Here is a 20616-nt window from a genome sequence, read left to right on the forward strand (position 1 = left end):
CTTCTGCACACATTCCACAGGGCATGATGGGCCCACATGTCCCTCAGAGCCCCAGCACCACACACAGATACACTGGAGCCTAAGTGATTCCCAAGGGTCCCAAGCAGCCGAGTGGGTTGAGGTCTCCTGAGCAGCTGTCATGGCTCCTTCCCTGCTCTCTCTGCCCAGACTCTGCTTTTTCCATCTCCCTGCCCACACCCTGTTGGTGTCTGCTAGGTGTAGGTCCTCCCAGGGCTGAAGAGTTAGGGGAGGACCCTTAGCCTCTACTGTGGCCTCAAGAGCATGCCACTCTTTCCTCCCCCGTGCTTGTCACTTGGACACATGGGTAAGACAGAGAAAGTGATGGGGAGTGTGGACATCTCCGGCGACTTGGAGCGAGCCATTCAACCTAAGTCTTAATGTCTTCATCTGTCGAAGAAGGAGGTTGCTCTCATCTCTCTAGCTCTCAAAGTCTACGTGGTTGTTTCTGCCTGAGTGAATGACCTGTATGAAGAAAGCAGGTGCCCCACCCAGTCCCCAGGTGAGCCAGGGGCTTTGAGCATCGCCTCCATTCTCCTGCGGAAGGCCAAACTCCCATCAGCGTAGGCCCCACCCCTTCCCCCTAAGTGGAGAAGCTGGACCGGGTGACGATCATTAACCCTGTCCCGCTGCACCAGCAGCAGTGCGGACAGCTCCCGCACATTGTCACTCCCGAGCCCAGAGAGCCCTGGGGCGGTTAGGCTGGAAAACTGAGCGTCAGAGACCGCTGGGCTCCTGGGTCCCTGCGCCGAGGCTGTATGATGGATGCAGAGGGCACGCTGGGCAGGCTTGGGTGTTCCAGCAAACTGCTGGGTCCCCCAGAGGTGTGTGTTGTGTGTGTTGGGGGTAGGGGGTGCTTCCTAGTCTCTCTTGTGAGAGTCTGACCTAAGGCCGATCCGCCACCCCTGGGCTGTATGCATCTCTCAGGGGCCACCTCGGCACCCTCTCCGGGCATGCGTTCCTGCCTGGGGCGGGCCGGGAAGCCTCGGTCCCCGCCCCGCTCCGTCAGGCCCGCGCGGCGACCGGGGGGACTTTGGAGCCGAGGAGGAAGCGCGGCGGGGCGGGGAGGTGGGGGTGTGTCGGAAGGCGGCGGCGGCCGGGTTTTATAACCTACAGTGCGGGCGCGGCGCGGGAGAAGGGGCAGCGCCGCGCACCGCACCATGGGGACTGCGTCGGGTCGTTCGAGGCCGTGGCCGCCGCTCCAGCCGTTGCTGCTGCTGCTGCTGCTGCTGCCGCTGCCGCCACCACCGGTAGTCCTGGCGCTGGACCCCGCGCTACAGCCCGGGAACTTTACCGCCGACGAGGCCGGGGCACAGCTCTTCGCTCAGAGCTTCAATTCGAGCGCCGAGCAGGTGCTGTTCCAGAGCACGACCGCCAGCTGGGCGCACGACACCAACATCACCCAGGAGAACGCGCAGCGCCAGGTGGGCGCGCGGGCCCGGGGCGGGGGCGGGGCGGAGCTGGGCGTCCAATCACGGGCCGGCGGCCGGCGGCCGGCGCCGCGGGGCGGGGAGTCACTGCCCGGAGCGCGCCCCTGGCCCCAGAGCCGTGTGGTCCCGGCGGGGCCCGCGGGCCTCTCCACGAATCCCGCTCCGCCAGACGAGCAGTGGGTGCCCGAGCAGGGTGCTGGGCACGTGGTCCCTACCCAATAAGGAACCGAATGGATAAGGCTGGCCCCTCGACACCGAGTCCCCTCAGGTGGCAGCGTCCGGGATGATAGCGGGTGGGTCGGCGGCAGTCTTAGCTGAGGGTGCCCGCTCTGCTCTGGGTTCTTGTCCTCTCTGGCTTCAACCTACCCCTGTCTCACTGTGCCTGACACCAATCATCACTGTCTATTCACCCTCTCTTCCCCCTGCCTCTCTTCTGGCCCCAGTTTCTGCTCCACCGCCTCCCTGAGGCAGACTCCCTCATTCTTCATGTTGAGGGCCCAGGAAGAGGGAGCAGTAATCCCAAGCCCCAGTCTCCACAAGGCCTTGGCCTTCCTCGCCTCCCCCAGCGCTATGGCTTCTCCTCTTGACCCTCTTGTGCCCTTCTGGTGCCCACAGGAGGAAGCAGCCCTGCTCACTCAGGAGTTTTCAGAGGCCTGGGGCCAGAAGGCCAAAGCTCTGTACGACCCAATCTGGCAGAACTTCAGTGACCCCACGCTGAGACGCATCATAAGTGTCGTGCGCACCCTGGGCCCTGCCAACCTGCCCCTGGCAAAGCGGCAGCAGGTGGGCCTGGTGGACCTGAGGGGTGGAGGCAGAAGTGACCGAGGTGCCTCCCAGTGCCCCATGGTGGTGGAAGGTGGGGAGCCTGCCACGGAGGGGCCCTGGAATCTCTACTAGCCCTGACTGTAGGGGAAGCCTGTGTAAGCCTAGGACGGCTTTCTGAAGCATTGAATTTCCTTGGAGATGGGATGAGAAGTTACTTTATATTAAAGCAAGTACTATGGAATAGAAAACAAGATTCAATTAAATTGTAAAATATCAAACATGTTGTCAAAGTTTCTCCACAGGTGGTTTAGTTTATGGGCTTCCTTAGAAGATTGAGGAGGACTGAGAAGGTATCAAGGCCAGAGAATGAATGGGATTTGCCCTCACTGCTAGATGGTGGCAGAGATCAGACTTGAACCCTGATCCCTAATTCTAAGGATATTTGTTTCCTACCCTCACAGGCTGCCCCCCCTTGGAAGGGGAATCTGTGCATTCGTGTTCAGATGTGCTCTGAGTGCTACGAAGTTGGCCTTATCCAAGCCACATTCCCCTCTCTGCACCTCCTTTTCCTCCCAGCAAAAGGAGGAGGGGGTAACCAGATTATCTCTGAGAGCGGTTCTTCGCTAACATTTTCTCAACTCTCACTCCCCAGTACAACTCTCTGCTAAGCAACATGACCAGGATTTACTCCACAGCCAAGGTCTGCTTCCCCAACAAGACTGCCACCTGCTGGTCCCTGGACCCAGGTATGGCCCTGTGTCCACTGTCTCCATCTGCTCAGGCTGCCTACCTTTCCCAATCACCCTGCTGCACCCAGGAGGACCGCATGTTTCTGGGGAGGGTCTGCAGAGTGAGTGGGTAAACCCAAAGGCATTGACCTCCAACTGGAGCTGGACCCTCAGATGCTCCCACACCCCTGCTCCTCCTGACACACTGACTCCTGGAATCTACAGCCTCCAGCCCCAACTCCCAACCCTACCCCATGTGTGCTTTGGCCTTTCCCACTACCACTGGCCTTCCTCCTGGCTGTCTGGTTTGCCCTTTCTTGGGTCTTCTCATTCTCCCTATGAGCCCTCTAGAGGCCTTACATTCTCATGGCTTCCCTTATACCCTACTCCTCTCCCCCACCCCCCACCCCCATGGACCCGGTAGCCTTGAGGTCATCCACTCTGCCTAAGGAGCCTTGAAGAGTCTGTCTGAGTTCGACCTCTAAATGTCCTCTTTATGTCAGCCACCTTAGATCATCATTTCCCTGGGGACCAGGATCCTGCCTGAGTGCTTGCTTTGTATAGCTCCCAGTTCCATCCTGTCCAGCTTGTAGGTTGCCCTTGGCTTTGCGGGTATCATGATGTCAAGATGGAGATAGTGAGGACCAGTGTAGGAACTCTGCTGAACTCTTCTAACTGACCCTGCTCACCTGTGTCTCAGAGCTCACCAACATTCTGGCTGCCTCGCGAAGCTACACTCTGCTGCTATATGCCTGGGAGGGCTGGCACAACGCCGCAGGCATCCCACTGAAACCCCTGTACCAGGACTTCACTGCCCTCAGCAATGAGGCCTACAAGCAGGATGGTGAGCATGCCCGCCCCAACCCTTGTGTGGGCGCTGCCCTCCCATCTGCAGTCTCCAATGAGCCTCACCGCCCTGAGGCAGACAGAGCAGCTGTTACGATGACTCCATACACCGGCCCAAGGTCACACAGGTAGTGGATGGTCGTGCTGGGCTTGAGCCCCATTTGCCCTCACACCACCCCTCCTGGCACTCCTCCCAGCCCTAGGGCTCATCTTTGCTTCTTGTGCTCTCCAGAATCTGTTTAGCTGGAGTTGGAACAACTCCTAGCTACAAAATTGTAGAACTGCAACCCCTCAAGCCATCCCTTCCAGCTGGCTGACAGATACACTGGCTCCAAGCCAGGAGGATGGCCAAGTGGTAGCTGGGAGGTGGGAAGGCCTGAGCTGCACCCCAATGCCACCCTATGTCTAGGCTTCTCAGACACGGGGGCCTACTGGCGCTCCTGGTACGACTCTCCTACCTTCACGGAGGATCTGGAGCATCTCTACCATCAGCTAGAGCCCCTCTACCTGAATCTCCATGCCTACGTCCGCCGCGCGCTGCACCGCCGGTATGGGGACAGATACATCAACCTCAGGGGACCCATCCCTGCTCACCTGCTGGGTAAGGACCTGGTCTTGCCTTCACACACGTCCCAGAGTCCTTGTGTCTCACATTTCAGAGCACTGCACTGCTTACTCCCCCGCACATGAGCCGGAGTGGCTCATCGGCAATACTACAAAGCAGGTGATCCTTCTCATGATCATAATTGTTCCCACTTTTCAGATGGAGACCCTGAGGCTTAGGTTGCATGAGTGACTTGACAGAGGGCAGAGAACTAGTTAAAGGCAGAGCCAGGAGTCACACTGAAGACTTTGGCTCCTGGTGCAGCAGAGGAGGAAAAATAAGTCTAGTTTATGCCCCAGGAAACAATCCTGTGGCCTGTGTCAGGGCTGGAAGGCAGGAACCCTGGCACTGTTAGAAAGGACCCCAGCAGTACCACCTGGGCTCACACTTGGCCTCTGCAAGTCCCGGGAAACACAGAGCACTCGGGAGTGTGGGCAGGACTAGTGTGTGAGCCAGCTAAGCAGGCTGTGGCCCTGGAGCATCACTGGGTCCAGGTGTTGGCCCCAGGTGCTGTCCAGCAACATGCATGGGGAAGCAGGCACTGGCTGGATGGGGAGCCATGCTGTCTGGCTCCCCTCCTCTGTCTAGGGGACATGTGGGCCCAGAGCTGGGACAACATCTACGACATGGTGGTGCCTTTCCCTGACAAGCCCAATCTTGATGTTACCAGTACTATGGTACAGAAGGTAAGCTTGGGGTCTGGCCAGGGTGGGGGCAACAAGAGGGAGTCAAAGATGAAGAGGGGGCGGGAAGGGCCCCTCCCTTTCTACAGAGCAGCAGCCTGGAGTGTGTGCACAAGCTGTGAGCTGAGGTCTGTGTCCTCGCTGAGGTGCCAACCCCTTCCTCCAGGACCTTGCTGGGGGGTGTGAGCTGTAGTCCACTTTTGCTTATCTGCTGTGGTCAGTAGGGGCTCAGCCTCTGGAAGCAGGGAGCTGACCTGGGGGGGTTACCCCAGCCCCCGGGGCAGCCACAGTGAGCCCCAGCAGCTGGCCCCTGACTCACGGCCGCACCCCTACCAGGGCTGGAATGCTACGCACATGTTCCGGGTGGCAGAGGAATTCTTCACCTCCCTGGGGCTCTTGCCCATGCCTCCTGAGTTTTGGGCAGAGTCCATGCTGGAGAAACCAAGTGACGGGCGCGAGGTGGTGTGCCATGCCTCTGCCTGGGACTTCTACAACAGGAGAGACTTCAGGTCCAGATGTGGGAGGAGGGTTCTGGGGCTTGGGAAGGGCCAGCAGCCCAGGCACAGAGAAGCCAGTTCCCAGGCCTGCATCCACCCCAGCCCCAGCACTGGCTGGGCAGCCTTGACAGGCGGCCAGCCCTGTACCTTGGAACAGAAGGAAAGGCCTCAGTGTGGTTGGGGCAGGGTAAAGGATTTATAGGTTTCCACCAGTTCCTTCTCACCCCAGGGCAGTGCCCTCTTGGCTCCTTTTCCTAAAATGCCATCCTCCCCATGCTCTGTCCCTATCCTGCCCTGTTCTCTGCCCTCACCTGTGCCCTCTCCCTGCCCCAGGATCAAGCAGTGCACACGGGTCACCATGGACCAGCTGTCCACGGTGCACCACGAGATGGGCCACGTGCAATACTATCTGCAGTACAAGGGCCAGCACGTCTCCCTGCGCCAAGGCGCCAACCCAGGCTTCCACGAAGCCATTGGGGATGTGCTGGCACTCTCCACTTCCACTCCTGCACATCTGTACAAAATTGGCCTGCTGGACCATGTCACCAATGACACGGGTATGAGGGGGTGAGAAGAATCCAGCCCAGCTCCACCCAGACCCCACTCAGTCCCACAGCAGGTCCCTACTTGCCCCAGCTTCCATCTGCTCTTCTTGTTTCTGCCTCAATGCCCCACGTCAGGCAGGTTTGGAGGTCCACCCAGAGCCTCACAGCCCACCCTGACCTGAGTCCCAACTCAGCTGCCCAAGGGCCCTCTTCCAAGTCAGGCCCCACAGTCCCAAAGACCAGCCTTCCCTTCTCTGCATCTGCCCAGCCCCACCTCCTGCTGGCTTCTCCCCAGGCCCACCCTGTCCTGGCTGGACTCCCCTCTCCCTCTGACCTCTCTCTTCTCATCTCCCGACAGAAAATGACATCAATTACTTGTTAAAGATGGCACTGGAAAAAATTGCTTTCCTGCCTTTTGGCTACTTGGTGGACCAGTGGCGTTGGGGGGTCTTTAGTGGGCATACCCCACCTTCACGATACAACTATGACTGGTGGTATCTTCGGTGAGCAAAGACGTACCAAAGAGGGCCTAACCCCAAATGGCCTTCCCCCACCCTCCTGAGCAGCCCGCCTCCTGCCTCCATCAGTCCCAGGCCCCACCTCTCTGATGGTGCCTCCATCCTCTGACCCACTGCATTCTTCTTTCCTGCCTAAACTCCCTCCACCAGAGAGTCTTCCCAGTTCATCAGGGTGGGGAAGGGGTGGCCGGTTGGAATGCCTGCTTAGCAGCCTTTTCTGCAAAGGCAAAGTCAGCCTGTGTACAACCTTTGGGTCCTAAGACAATTTAACCACATCCTCTTCCAGAACCAAGTATCAGGGGATCTGTCCTCCAGTTGTCCGAAACGAAACCCATTTTGATGCTGGGGCCAAGTTTCACATCCCAAATGTGACACCGTACATCAGGTACTATCGCCCCCAGTGCTGTCACATCTTGAGTTCCCTTCCCCGTCCTTTGTGATCCTGGGCCCCCCTTCCCAGGGCTTGTCCCCACACTCTTCTGGATCCCCCAAAGGGCCTAGAATTCAAGTGGGCCTCTTTCCTGAGCCAATCTTGGTTCTCCCTTCTCCCCCAAGGCAGCCCTTGATCCCACCTCTGCCCTGTAGGAGGCAGGATGGTGTCTGGGCAAGGGGACTCCCCCACCCCCTAACGCCCACCCTGTGCCTGCAGGTACTTTGTGAGTTTTGTCCTGCAGTTCCAGTTCCATCAAGCCCTGTGCAAGGAGGCAGGCCACCAGGGCCCACTGCACCAGTGTGACATCTACCAGTCCACCCAGGCGGGGGCCAAGCTCCGGTGTGTAGGGGCACAGGGAGGGCGGTGGGAGGTGAGGGGAGATATGGGTGAAGAGTCTGTTGGTGGGGGCACCATGGGGCCACAGCAGTGGAGGGAGCCTTTCCTTCCTCTCCTCTCCCTTTCTTTCTCTCATCAAATATTTGTTGAGAGGGCCTTCTGGCTGGCATGGGGCAAGACAAATGGCCCCCACACCCTTCATAGAGCTCCAAGGCCCCCAAGTCTAAATGCTGCTGTTCTTGCCTCCCAGTGGTGTCAGAAGTGGCCAGAGGTGGGGCAGGAGGGCCAGGGCAGCAGTGGTGGACCCCGATCCAAGGCCCCTGTGTCCACAGTGCCCTTTCTGCCTGACAGGAAGGTGCTGCAGGCAGGCTCCTCACAGCCCTGGCAGGAGGTGCTGAAGGACATGGTCGGCTCAGGTGCCCTGGATGCTCAGCCGCTGCTTGACTACTTCCAGCCAGTCACACAGTGGCTGGAGGAGCAGAACCAGCGGAACGGCGAGGTCCTGGGCTGGCCAGAATATCAGTGGCACCCACCGATGCCTGACAATTACCCAGAGGGCATTGGTAAAGCCCTGAGTGGGGGTGGGCAGGGCGCTACAGCGGGATCTCAGTTCTGGGCTCTGTACCTAGGCCCTCAGTTCACAGTTCCTGACCAGCTTCTCCCGTAGGGGCCCTGGCATCTTGCCCTGGTGGGCCAGGCAGCCCCCTGAGCTCCTTGGCAGGACCCTGGGTGAGATGGGCACATGTTTCCCAACATCCTAGAGAGGGTGTGCCCAGGTCAGAGGCCCCAGTTGGGGGCTGGCTGGGGGGCACACTGCTCTATGAGGTCACACTGCAGACTCCACTCTTATTGGTCAGAGAGTGGTGGCTGCAGGGCTCTGCTCTCCTGCGCGGCCATGGGCCAAGGTTGGGCTGCTCCAGGACTGCCCTGCCTCCTCCTCCTCCTGCTCTGCTGTGGGTGCCCCCTGCTGGTCCCTGGCCAGGGGACCACCCGCCAGGTGACAGTCAGCCAGACAACAACCAGCCAGACGACAACCAGCAGCCAGACAACAACCAGCCTGACAACAACCCACCAGACAACAACCAGCAGCCCGAAAACCCAGAGCCCAAGTGGGACCGGCCGGGGAGAGGGGCACGGAGGCAGGGGCAGCAGCGGGAGGGCAAGGGGAGGCCTGCCTATTTCCCTCTGCTTTGTCCACAGACCTAGTGTCCGATGAGACTGAGGCCAGCAAGTTTGTAGAGGAATATGACCGGATATCCCAGGTGGTATTGAACCAGTACGCAGAGGCCAACTGGAACTACAACACCAATATCACATCGGAGGGCAGCAAGATGTTGGTAGGGGCCCCTCCACATACCCCACAGTGCTCGCACCTGGCCATGGACTGCACACACGTGCTTCTCCCCCAGGGCACCCTGGTGTCATCTCAGTAGGGGCAGGTGGTCAGAATTTGTGAAATAGTCCAAAGACATATTGAAAACAGTGTTCAATTTCAGACTTGGGTGGACACACATTCAATGCCTGAACAGGCTGTCTTTCATTAATCATCAATCTGTTGTTGGTAAGGGAATCATTTATATATAAATAAGTGATGCTAGAGTCAGTTTTTAAAAGGTTGGAAGCCCTCGCTTGCCACCATGGCGAATGCCACACTTCCCCTCCAACCCCACTCACCGTGTGTGTGGCTGAGCGCGGATTATACAAAGGCAAGCTGTAGAGAACTAACATTTCTTGAAGACATGCTGTGTGCTGGCCACTGTTCCTTGGCACTTGACATCTGTTGCCTCATTTGTTCCTCAACAACCTTGAAGAACTAATGATCTTATTCCCATTTTACACTGGCCCCTGAGGCTCAGAGAGGCCACAGAGCTAATACTCAAGCTGCCTCCATCCTGACAGCCTTTAAGATATCGGTGGGGTTTCCTTCTCTGCCTCTGCCACGACATGTCTTACTCAACTGTGGGCATCTGTTGAGGGGCAGGTGCTGCACACAGAACAGTACAGGGTGTCCAGGTTGAAGAGGGTCTTTATAGGCAAAGGCAGCAACATGATAAAACTGCCCCACCTTGGCCACCCCCGACCCATCGGCTCCCCCACATGGCGCCTCCTCCTAGGCGGCCTTTCCAAAGCACCTGGGCTTCATAATGAGGTTCCCCCTGTGCCTTCAGCTGGAGATGAGCACACAGATGGCAAACCACACCGTCAAGTACGGCACCTGGGCTAGGAAGTTCGATGTCACCAACTTCCAGAATGCCACCGTGAAGCGGATGATAAAGAAGATTCAGGATCTAGAGCGGGCAGCGCTGCCTGTCAAGGAGCTGGAGGAGGTGCGTGGCTTGCAGGGAGCTGGGGTTGGCGGATCCAAGCTCAGGAGCAGGTCCCAGCTACGGGGACAGCGGGGACAGCGTCTGGCCTTCCTGCTGCTTCCTCTTCTGCCGTGTTGACACACACCTACAGAATTACTGAGAGGGCGGAGCCTTGGGAGCACCCTCCCCAGCTGCACAGGCCCCACGATGGTGCTTGGGGCTGAGCTGGTAGCCCAGAGGTGTAGCTCACGCCCCTCTTCTTCCTCCTGCAGTACAACCAGATCCTGCTGGACTTGGAAACCAAGTACAGCGTGGCCTCTGTGTGCTACGCCAATGGCACTTGTCTACAGCTGGAGCCTGGTGAGTGCACGGGGAGTGAAAGGGAGGGCTGGGGAGGCAGGTGTTAGGGGTGCTGGCCATGAAAGGGCGGAGCTTGGTTCTCCTGACTCACTGGGTCAGCATGCCCAGGAAACTCATTTCTCTCTTTTCCACCAGTAGGGCTTCTCTGCTGCCACTTAGAGTCAGCATCTACTTCATCTCTGCCCTAGACCCCGCCCTTCCCCTGGCTCCGCCCATCTGCTCCCTCTAGGTCCCATCCTCTTTGTTCCTCCCTGACCTCTGCCCTTCAGAGCAGGGGTATCTCACATTTGTCTCTCCGGTCTTAGACTCCCCAGTAGGGATAGTAACTCTAGGCACTGCCCCTCCATTCTCTTTCCTTGATCATATCCCTGTCTTCACAGCCTTCTCTGGCCATTCCTGGCCCCACCCACCCACCCAGAAACTGAAGCCTCAGCCCCTAAAAGCCATGTCCACGCCATTCCCACTGCACTCCCTCCACCACCACTTCCTGCTGGAAGGAGTAAACTGGCTCATGCGTGTCCTCTTTCTCTCCCAGGAGACTGGCTAGTCCTTCCCTCCTTCTCCCCTTTGAGGGAGCTCAGCCCTGACACCCTAGTACCTGCGCGCAGAGACACCCCCTCCTCCCTCTGACCCATCCTTCCCAGGATCAGGGAGCCAGAGGCATAAACATTTTTCCCAAGAAATCTCCACCCAGAGACAGTCTCTTCCTGGCCCTCTGCCCACTCCCATGGTAGAACAATTGACAAATAGAAAGGGAAGTGGAAAATAAACAAGAGAGCAGAACAGTTTTCCTGGGCCAGGGCTTGGCCTGCACACTGTGTATGTGGGTAGACACGCAAAGTCGGGGAGAGGGGACACATGTGCACGTGTTACAGAGAAGAGGGTTCAAGGGAAGGTGGTCTTCAGCACCCTCATCGGTCAGGCGGCCCCTTAACCTGGGGCTAGGCCATCAGGTCAGTGCCAGTAGTGAAAATAAGAAACACTCGCAAAAAAGAACACTCACGTCAGCAAGAACAGATGTAAAATCCTCAAAATATGTTTTTTTCCCCAGTCAAAATTAATTTGAAGGTATGTTCTCTGCAGAAAGTAGGTGGAACATAGCATGTTCTGTAGCTGGATAGCACAAGTCAGTGAATTGTGGGGGCCCCAAGTGTCCTCGGATTCAGGCCAGGCCAGGCAGGAAGGGGAGCCACTGCCAGGATCGCAGGATTGACTCTGGAGCTCACGCCATCCTCATCCCAGCTCTGTAAGGTGGACGTCAGCTCTGTGTAATCCGTAATCGAGGATGCCGTTCACACAGCCATGGCTTTGAAGGACACAAACCCAAGATTTCTGGCTCCCTGAGGATGCTGGAATGGATCTCTGTACTTTATCTTCATGGCTCTGCTTTTATCCCATCAATTCAATAACAATGTGTGAAAGCTGCCCTGTGCCCTGGGGGGACACGGAGCGTGAAGGAGGCATGGTCCTTGCTCAGGGGCCTTGTGCCCCCAGGCCAGCATTATCCCCGTTTTATAGATAGGGAAGAGGGGTCTCTTGACTTGCCTAGGTTAATTTTGAGGTCAGGAGGAGACTAAACAAGGACTTAGGGTTTTGGACCTCCAAGCCATTTCTCCCAGGGAGGAGGTGGGTGGGGAACGAGTGGGGAGCGGCAGCTCTGGGGTTCGGGCCTTTAGTTTATGCCCAAGCTTGGCCACTTCCTGGATGGGGGATGCAGCCATGTCACCAAACCACTATTGTGGAAAGAGGGACAAGGTCCCACCTCACAGGGCTGCTGCAACCCCGCAGATGCCAGAGATCATGTACATGCAGCGCCGAGGCCTGGGCCTGGCTCCCTGTGAGCCCCTGGGGAAAGGACACCAGCCTGTCTCCAATTACTGCCTGTGCAGTCCCTTTCCAGTTTTATTCCAGCTCTGAAGTAGGTGGGAGGTGAGCCGAGAGCTGGGGGCTCAAGCCATCCAACCCTTCCCCCACAGATCTGTCGAATCTGATGGCCACATCCCGGAACTATGAAGAACTGCTGTGGGCATGGAAGGGCTGGCGAGACAAGGTGGGGAGGGCCATTCTTCCTCATTTCCCCAGATATGTCGAGCTCACCAACAAGGCTGCCAGGCTCAATGGTGAGTCCCCCCACCCCTACCCACTGCTGGCCAGTATCACTGGCTGTCTGGTCCCAGCCCCACCAGGGCCCTCACAGAGGTCCTCTGAGACCTGAGAGAGATGAGAGGGGGGTCCCTGGAGGAGGCAGGGGTGTCAGGGAATGGTCAGGTGTTCAGAGAGCCTGGCCGTGTCCCCTCTGCAGGCTATGTAGATGGAGGGGACTCCTGGAGATCTATGTACGAGATGCCATTCCTGGAGCATGACCTGGAGCAGCTTTTCCAGCAGCTGCAGCCACTCTACCTGCACCTACATGCCTACGTGCGCCGGGCCCTGTACCGCCACTACGGGCCTGAGCACATCAACCTGGAGGGCCCCATCCCAGCTCATCTGCTGGGTGAGAGCAAGTGGAGGGAGAGTGGGCCCAGGCTGGCCAGAGGGCAGACTGAGAGGCATTTGCAGGTGACACTTGAGGCTGGGGGAGTGAAGACTTGAGCCCAGAGGGAACATTGCCCAGGGCCAGAATGTGGGGTGGGGGAGGGGCATGGGGAGAAGAGCCCCCTGCTTGCATTTGGTGGCACATTTGCTACGGATCCTCGGATCCTCGTCGTGCAGGTCACCAGGGATGGGATGGTGGGGGAAGTTCATATGCCTGCCACAGGAACAGCTCCAGGAGGGAGCTATGAGTGGGAGCTGAGGCCTCCCCAGGAGGTTCTCCCCATAAGGGATGGAAGGGACTGGGGCAAAGTAGAGGCTACTGGGTTCCCGTCTCTCTCGGGCCATCGGGAGCATGTTCCTGGGGGCTTCTTACTGTGAGCAGAGAGGCCAGACAGGGCCACAGACCATTTACAAATCATGAGGGAGACCCCAGTCCAGCTTGGGGTCTAGCTCCTCCTCAGCCTTGAGGGTCCCTGCAGCTGCCCCCCATCCCCCTGTGGTGAGACCAAAGAGCGTCAGTGTGGACATCGGCTCGGCAGCTGAGAAACACAGGTGCCAGGGCAGGAAGCGGTGTGTCCCGGTGGCCCCAGGAGCTGAGGCTTAGAACTCAGCCCCGGGTGAGCGGAGCAGCTAGCCCCAGCTTGCTCACCCCGTCTCTCTTTCTCCTCATTCACCCCAACTCTCACTGGTTTGCACTGTCAACTCCACCTGATGTCAGCTCAAGCCTCATCTCCTGTGCCTACAACAGACTCTCCAGATCTTCCCCTGCACTTTCCACCTGTTCTGAATAGCCTCCTTTTCTCCACTTTTCTCTTGCCCTAAACGCAGAGGCATCAACCTCTCCTCAAGGAGGGTGGTTCTTGCCAGGTGACCACATAAACTGACCTCAGGTGACATGGGGGAACACAGCAGTGGCTGGTAAGGGGGCAGCCTGCCTTCCTTCAAACCCCAGCCCTCTTGCTTAGGAGCCGTGGGCCCCTGCATGGGTTACTTAACTCTCAGTAAGTGGTGGCTGTGTGAGCATAGATGTTCCAGGGACCTGAAGCTTCCACATTTGTCACAGCTGCTAGTCCTCACTGCTGGTCCTCATTGCTCAGGGACAGCAAGGTCCTCATCCATAAGCCAGGACAGTGATGGCCTCTTGGACTGGATGTGCAGACTGAAAACGAAATATGTCAAATGCCAAGCACAGTCTGCAAACAGTAGATTGGTGTCAAGAGACACCATTATGATCAGCAAAACTGGGATCCAGTTCCTTCTCCCTGCATAATGGTGCTGAGCCTAAGACATCATATCTTACCTCTCTGCCATCTCTTCCCCTCCTCACCTCCAGGGAACATGTGGGCACAGAGCTGGTCCAACATCTATGACTTGGTGGTACCCTTCCCCTCAGCCCCCAGGATGGATGTCACAGAGGCCATGATAAAGCAGGTCCGCAACTGCCCCCTGCTTGCAATCCTGCTCCTCCAGGGCGGCCACAGGACACGGGATGGCTGGGGCGGGGGATGCTGCCCAGGTGGGATACAGGAGTTCCTTCCAGCCTGGCCCTCCCCAAGTCCCCTCCCCGACTGCAGCACAGTTTGTCCCCGTCGTCCTCAGCTTTGGCAGTGTTCCCTCTGCTTGCAGGGCTGGACACCCCAAAGGATATTTAAAGAAGCAGACAATTTCTTCACCTCCCTGGGGCTGCTGCCTGTGCCCCCCGAGTTCTGGAACAAGTCGATGCTGGAGAAGCCAACTGATGGGCGGGAGGTGGTGTGCCACGCCTCTGCCTGGGACTTCTTCAATGGCAAGGACTTCAGGTGTGTCCAGGCTGCAGCTGAGGGACCTGATCCTGAGCCCAGAGGGCAAGGACACGAGCCAAGTAGAGGCTGCACTGCCGTCTCCTCTGCCAGAACATGAGCAGAACCGCGGGTGCAGAGGCCAGATCTTGGGACAGAGGGTCAAGAGAGTTGGGCCTGGCCGCAGCTTGGCTAGTGGTTTGTGCCGGGGGAACCACATCCGTAACACAAGGGTCTCCTCAACTGACCAACCTGTCAGCTCAGTCAGATGGTCAGCGTTCAAGGTTCCCCCCTGGGTGTGAGCCCTGTGTGCGCTACCCTGCCTTCCCTCCCTCTAGGGCGGCCCCTGCATACAGCTGGCCTTCTCCCTGAGTGTGTGTGCCTTGACAGGGAGACACATGGGAATGTGGGGGCTTCGCACAGATCTGCTCTCACCACTTACAAAGGCTCAGAAGCTGTCTTCGGTGGAAGACAGTATTTTAGGTACCTATTGCTGCATAACAAACAAGCCCAAAACTTAATGGTATAAAACGACCATTTAATTATGCTCATGATTCTATGAGGCAGGAATCTAGGCAATGCACAGTGGAAATGGCTTGTCCTGCTCTGCAACAGTGGAAACTTCTGCTGGGGTAGCTATGATGGCTGGGATGACTCAGTGGGGTTGTCTGTCTGGGGCTGTGGTTCTGACTTTTGGCTGGGTTCCTCAGCTTTCCTTCACGTGGCAGATGCTGGGATGGGAGTGCTGGCTTCTTTGTTCATGTGCTGGGTGCCTGGGCTGGGATGGCTGGAGCAGCTGGGAGCTGGTGGGACATCTCTCTCCAGGCTAGCTTGGACCTCCTCACAGTCTGGCAGCCTGAGGGGGTCAGACTTCTTACCTGGCAGCTAGCATCGCAGAGCAGAGGCAGAAGCAGCCAGACCTCTTAAAGACTAAATCTGAAACTGGCACAGAGTCACTTCTGCCACATTTTGTTGGCTAAAACAAACCACAAGTCCAAACTAGATTCAAGAGAAGGGAGAGAAGACCCCACCTCTTGGGAGAAGTGGCAGAAATGATCTGCCACAGCTGAGTTAGCGTGTCTTATGAGAAGGGTGGACACAGAGATCCTGGAATGAAGCAGACAGGGTCCACTGGCTCGCCTGGCCTCAGGAGCTTCCTTCAAAGGCATGAGGGCTGCAGCTGTGGGGCTGGGCCTATATGGAACCAAGGGAGTGGGCACTCTTTCAGGGATCCTCCCTTGTATGGAGAGTCATAGGAGAAGGCGGACAGACCCCAACCTTCTAGAATGACAGGGAAATGGGGTCGGCTGAGCTGAAGAGCTCTGGTTAGATCCAAGGGAAATTTTCATGGGCTTCCGAACAAGAACAAGGCAAGATGGAGAGGGAGGTGGAAGCTTCTGGTCTGGACAGCTCTGCAGATGTCATTTCAGTCCCGGCCGTGAGAAATCCTGGGGTGAACACGCATGCTGGCATTGGGTACGTGGGATGCAGAAAAGCTCGGACACGGTCATTTCCTTCAGGAGGCCCAAGTCTTGGGAAGACAACGTGTGTAATATGGAAGCCCAGGACCCACGCCCTAGAAAGCCCTGAGCTGGCCGTGACTGGGCGCCCCGCGCCTGTAGAGCACAAGCGCGGTCAGAAGGCAACATGGTGGTGTGGGCTGGACTTGCTCAGGGAAGCGGAGGCAGAGGAGTGGCCTGAAGGACCATGCTTCAGGGGCTTCCAATCCCCAGATTCCCCATTTCTCAGGCTCACTCCATTTCTCCTTTTGGTTTTCCTTCTCATAATGTTGTGTTCCATGCATCTAGCAGTCATGGGGGTATGCTCAGTATACAGTAATGACAGCAGGTCCCTTTGCCCCAGGGCTCCTCACTGCCCCCTTCCACATCCTCTCCCTACCCCCTGTGTATCCCAGGATCAAGCAGTGCACTTCTGTCAACATGGAGGACCTGGTGGTGGCCCACCACGAAATGGGCCACATACAGTACTTCATGCAGTACAAGGACCTGCCTGTGACCTTCCGGGAGGGGGCCAACCCAGGCTTTCATGAGGCCATTGGGGACGTGCTGGCCCTCTCAGTGACTACCCCCAAACACCTGTACAACATCAACCTGCTGAGTAGTGAGGATGGCGGCTATGGTGAGAGAGGAACAGGAGACCCTGGTGGGCAAACCGGCCAAGACAGGGCAGTGAGCTTGGGAGGGGGAGAGGGGAGCCTTCATGGCCCATGGGCAGAGGTGGGAACAGAGCAGTGGGGACTAGGGGGGCCACCAGCAGGGTGAGCTGGAAGGATGCAACCCACAGACCATCCCAAGAGGCAGGTCGTAAGACCCAAAGAGATACAGACCGCTCCTCCCCTCCCCTCGCACACCCAGCATGGCCGTGGCAGGAGGCAGGCTAGATCTGGTGACGGGGCTCCCTTCCCTTGGCAGAGGAGGACATCAACTTTCTGATGAAGATGGCGCTCGACAAGATCGCCTTTGTCCCCTTCAGCTACCTCGTTGACCAGTGGCGCTGGAGGGTGTTTGACAGAAGCATCACCAAGGAGAACTACAACCAGGAGTGGTGGAGCCTCAGGTTCTAGAATGCGGCTGTGGGTGTGTGTGCAGATGCCTGTGTCTGTGCACCCACGGTAACAGGGTCTGTGTATGTGGCATCCAGGTGTGCATGCGTGTGCCAGTGGTGGGGGACATAGGGTGACGTTGCACCCTGTGCAGCCCCAGGTGCAGGGACTGTCCTTCCAGGCAAAAATGCCACCTCTCCCTGGCTTGATTCGCCCCAAACCTTTCCTCCAATGTATCTTCCTCCTCAACAGGCTGAAATACCAGGGCCTCTGTCCACCAGTGGCCAGGTCTCAAGGCGACTTTGACCCAGGGGCCAAGTTCCACATTCCTTCAAGTGTGCCTTACATCAGGTAACAGGAAAGGGAGGAGGGCGGGTGAGGGACAGCACCTCGGCTCAGTGTGCAGACTCTCCTCACTGCCCTGTTGGGGGCACAGCTGCATGGCGAGCTGTGCCTGGGCCATTCACCTGTCACCAAGGCTGACCCTGGTTTCACTCTTTTAATTTGACGAGAGCCTCCACACTCCAGACAGTTGAAAACAGAAACTCCACTATGGCTGAATAATGGTTACAAGACCTTGGTTAGTGAACATTAACCATGACCAATGGCTAGATCATGACCTAAGCACTGTTTGTTGATTTTTTTAAACAAGACTATGACTTCTTTACTATATATTGTATTTCCTGTGATAAAATCTAAGCTGTTCCTGGAATACCTTCTATACACTGAAACTAAGATTAGAGACCCAGCTAGCCTGGGAGGCTGTATTGTTAGGGGTGTGGGGTCAGAGGCTTGGGCTCAGACAGAACTGGGTTCAAATCTCGTCTCCAGAACTCTGTTTCCTTGAGGAAGTTCCTCATTCCCCTTAGCATGCTCCTCACCTGTAGAAATCCCATTTCATGGAATCATTGCCAGAGTTAACTTCTTAGCATACTGGCTAACACACAGCATGCTTGGGAAGTGGTGGCCGTAGCTCAGCTTATTAAATATTCTCTTAAACGGAACTCAGAAACACACCAGCGCTGTGAGTCATGCAGCCATAGCATGAATGTGCCCAGTGCAGCCCCGTTCCCTCCATGTACTGCAGGAGAGCACTTGCTGAGGCCTGGGAGGGTAACTGTAGGATCCAGAGCCCTCCCAGGAGGACGGGGTCTGGGGAGACCGCAGAGTAGAGCGCTGGGTGCCCCTGGGCTGCAGGTAACCCAGGCTGCCCAGGAGTGAAGTGCAGAGGGCAGTGAGGGCTGCCAGGAGGGCTGTGGCTGCCCTAGCCCTGACCCCTTGTGTCCCCCAGAGTCCAGTGATGGGGGCTCATGCCCACTGTGCCCAGCCTTCCTCCCCAGCACCTGGCACGATGTTCACCCACCGTCAAGACATAATAAATAGGTGTGGGGTGGGCGAACTGTCTCCGAGTCCAGGATGGGGAGAGAGGCTGCTCAGATGCTTCAGGGAGCAGCAGTGGGCAGGGAGCCAAGGAGACTCAAGGGCACCTCAGCGCAGGCCTGACCTGGCCAGTGCGCCAGGGTGACCCACAGGGAAGGCCTCCATCCACCTTCTCAGCAGGTGTCTGGGCTTCCAAGCTGGCAATCACTCTCATACAGAAGCCAGACCCACGTGATGGTTAGCTTCCGAGCTTAGCACAGATAATTCCTTAGGCTGGGGTGGGCGAAGGAGACACATTCCAAATTCTGGCCAGCAGCCTTGGCAAAGCACTTTTGGGAAATGCCAGGAAAGTCAGCGGCACACGGCTTGTGCCCAGCACTTAAGGCGGGAGACCTGCACCACCAGTTTAGGACATGCAAACCTCTCCAGACTTGGAAAGGCTGCTCCAGCCTTGAGTGGCAGGCTTCTACCAGGGAATTCCTGCTGCTTTGGGATAAAGGAGGTCATTCGGGCTGGCTTCTCTGCCTGTCAGAAACGCGTCCCTTTGGGCAACGCCTGGCCTCTCTTTGCATGTATTGCAGGGAAGCAGACCTCACTGGCTCCAGAGCAGCTTGCCAGATCTTTGAAGGGCTCTGCCTCCGCCCCTCCTCTCCCATAAGGGATCCCCAGAGCTGCTCAGAGCAGGTCCTCCCAAGATGTGCAGGCAGCCTCACGGGTGGAAGGCGTGCAGGGGGCCTGGATGACTCTGCAGGCCAGGGTGGTCTCCCCCTGATACCCTGACAGCAGCGAGAGGCAGGGTGGGTGGGACTCGGTGGCGCAGCCACTCCACCACCCGCTTCAGGCCCACCTGCCCCACTGCAGATACTTCATCAGCTTCATAATCCAGTTCCAGTTCCACGAGGCACTGTGCCAGGCGGCGGGCCACCAGGGCCCCCTGCACAAGTGTGACATCTACCAGTCCAAGGAGGCCGGGAAGCGCCTGGCGTGAGTCTTCCCTGGCTACCTCCTGAATGTCATTCACCCTTTGACCTACTTCGCTCAGCCTTGAGGAGCCCAGTGGGGCTCTTCTGGGAACACCCGTCATTCTGGCACTGGGGCTGCCCTCTCCAGTAGGGAACTAGAGCCCTCTGAGCCTGGGTCGCCCCTCCCTGTGACCACCCTAGACCGGCCCAGGCCCTCTCAATCCAAGGAGAAGTGGGGGCTGGGAGACAAGGTATAAAATGCGGGTGCTAGGCTGGGGTAGGAGGGGCACTGAGCCCCCCAACCTGTCCTTCTGACTCTGTTTCCCTTCTCTTCTGCTACCCCAGGGATGCCATGAAGCTGGGCTTCAGTCAGCCATGGCCGGAAGCCATGAAGCTGATCACAGGCCAGCCCAACATGTCCGCCTCTGCCATAATGACCTACTTCAAGCCACTGCTGGACTGGCTCCAGACTGAGAACGGGCGGCACGGGGAGACGCTGGGCTGGCCTCAGTACAACTGGACGCCAAACTCTGGTACCACCATCCACCCCACCTCAGTCCGAGGCTGGCCCCAGGGGCTCACTCGGGGCTGGGACCCTTCCCAAGTTCAACCAGGCTGGAATCTGACCTCAGAACAGGGGTTGGGAAGCCAGCCTAGGGCCCCCAGCACCACCCACCACCTTGCTCTCCTTCCTCCCCGGCCCAGCTCGCTTGGAAGGCTCCCTCCTGGGCACTGGCCGCGTCAACTTCCTGGGCCTGAACCTGGAGGAGCAGCAGGCCCGCGTGGGCCAGTGGGTACTGCTTTTCCTGGGTGTCACCCTGTTGGTGGCCACCTTGGGCCTCACCCAGCGGCTCTTCAGCGTCCGCCACCACAGCCTGCACCAGCCCCACCGTGGGCCCCAGTTTGGCTCTGAGGTGGAGCTGAGACACTCCTGAGATGAGCAGGCTGCACCAGGCCTGCCGGGGAACGTGCCTCCGAGAGACCGGGAGGGGGCCCGGGGTGGGCCGGGGACACTGGGCTCCTCTCAGCACTCACCCCAGCCCATCCTCCTCCCCCTCCTCCCCCTCCTCCTGCCCCGCCCCTCCTCCCCTCCTCCAGACCACAAACACTGTGGCCCCTGCACCCTGGTCCCTAGGGACCAGGCCACCTAACATGGAGCCCCCGCCCGTCTCTCTGTGAATGCAATTAAAGGTCCTGCCCTCCCCATCAGCGTCTGTGTCCCTCAAGGGGAAGCCAGGGACAGGGACAGGGATGCCCTCCCACCTCCTGCCAGTCAAGTGGGTCACTTCATTGGGGAGTCTTCCTCCTCCTCCAGGAAGAGGCTGGAAA

The 20616-nt window shown here is 57.9% G+C and overlaps 1 protein-coding gene across 2 annotated transcripts; it reads left to right on the plus strand.

Moving 5' to 3' along the window:
- Positions 1 to 20491, plus strand: ACE (angiotensin I converting enzyme). Of its 2 annotated transcripts, XM_074343447.1 has the most exons (25): positions 1 to 1442; positions 2064 to 2231; positions 2866 to 2959; positions 3642 to 3785; positions 4197 to 4388; positions 4980 to 5077; positions 5411 to 5583; positions 5905 to 6128; positions 6475 to 6619; positions 6921 to 7019; positions 7284 to 7406; positions 7755 to 7966; positions 8604 to 8740; positions 9572 to 9730; positions 9982 to 10069; positions 12046 to 12189; positions 12372 to 12563; positions 13938 to 14035; positions 14231 to 14403; positions 16298 to 16521; positions 16815 to 16959; positions 17198 to 17296; positions 19187 to 19309; positions 19633 to 19820; positions 19993 to 20491. In XM_074343447.1, the coding sequence occupies exons 1-25, from the start codon at positions 1179 to 1181 to the stop codon at positions 20220 to 20222; spliced, it is 3936 nt and encodes a 1311-aa protein (XP_074199548.1). In that variant the 5' UTR covers positions 1 to 1178; the 3' UTR covers positions 20223 to 20491. The 2 variants fall into 2 exon arrangements, with proteins under 2 accessions (XP_074199548.1, XP_074199549.1); XM_074343448.1 differs by lacking the exons at positions 1 to 1442; positions 2064 to 2231; positions 2866 to 2959; ... (7 more) ...; positions 7284 to 7406; positions 7755 to 7966 and adding an exon at positions 8068 to 8512.
- The last annotated feature ends 125 nt before the right edge of the window (positions 20492 to 20616 follow it).

Source organism: Camelus bactrianus, chromosome 16 (genome assembly GCF_048773025.1).
Source record: "Camelus bactrianus isolate YW-2024 breed Bactrian camel chromosome 16, ASM4877302v1, whole genome shotgun sequence".
Lineage (NCBI taxonomy): Eukaryota > Metazoa > Chordata > Mammalia > Artiodactyla > Camelidae > Camelus > Camelus bactrianus.

Bases quoted from the DNA above. Each gene is read 5' to 3' on its own strand.
- ACE (XM_074343447.1), top strand. From the start codon at position 1,179: ATGGGGACTGCGTCGGGTCGTTCGAGGCCGTGGCCGCCGCTCCAGCCG. The intron at 4,389-4,979 runs GTAAGGACCTGG...TCCTCTGTCTAG, and splicing joins CATCCCTGCTCACCTGCTGG to GGGACATGTGGGCCCAGAGC. The intron at 6,620-6,920 runs GTGAGCAAAGAC...ATCCTCTTCCAG, and splicing joins TATGACTGGTGGTATCTTCG to AACCAAGTATCAGGGGATCT.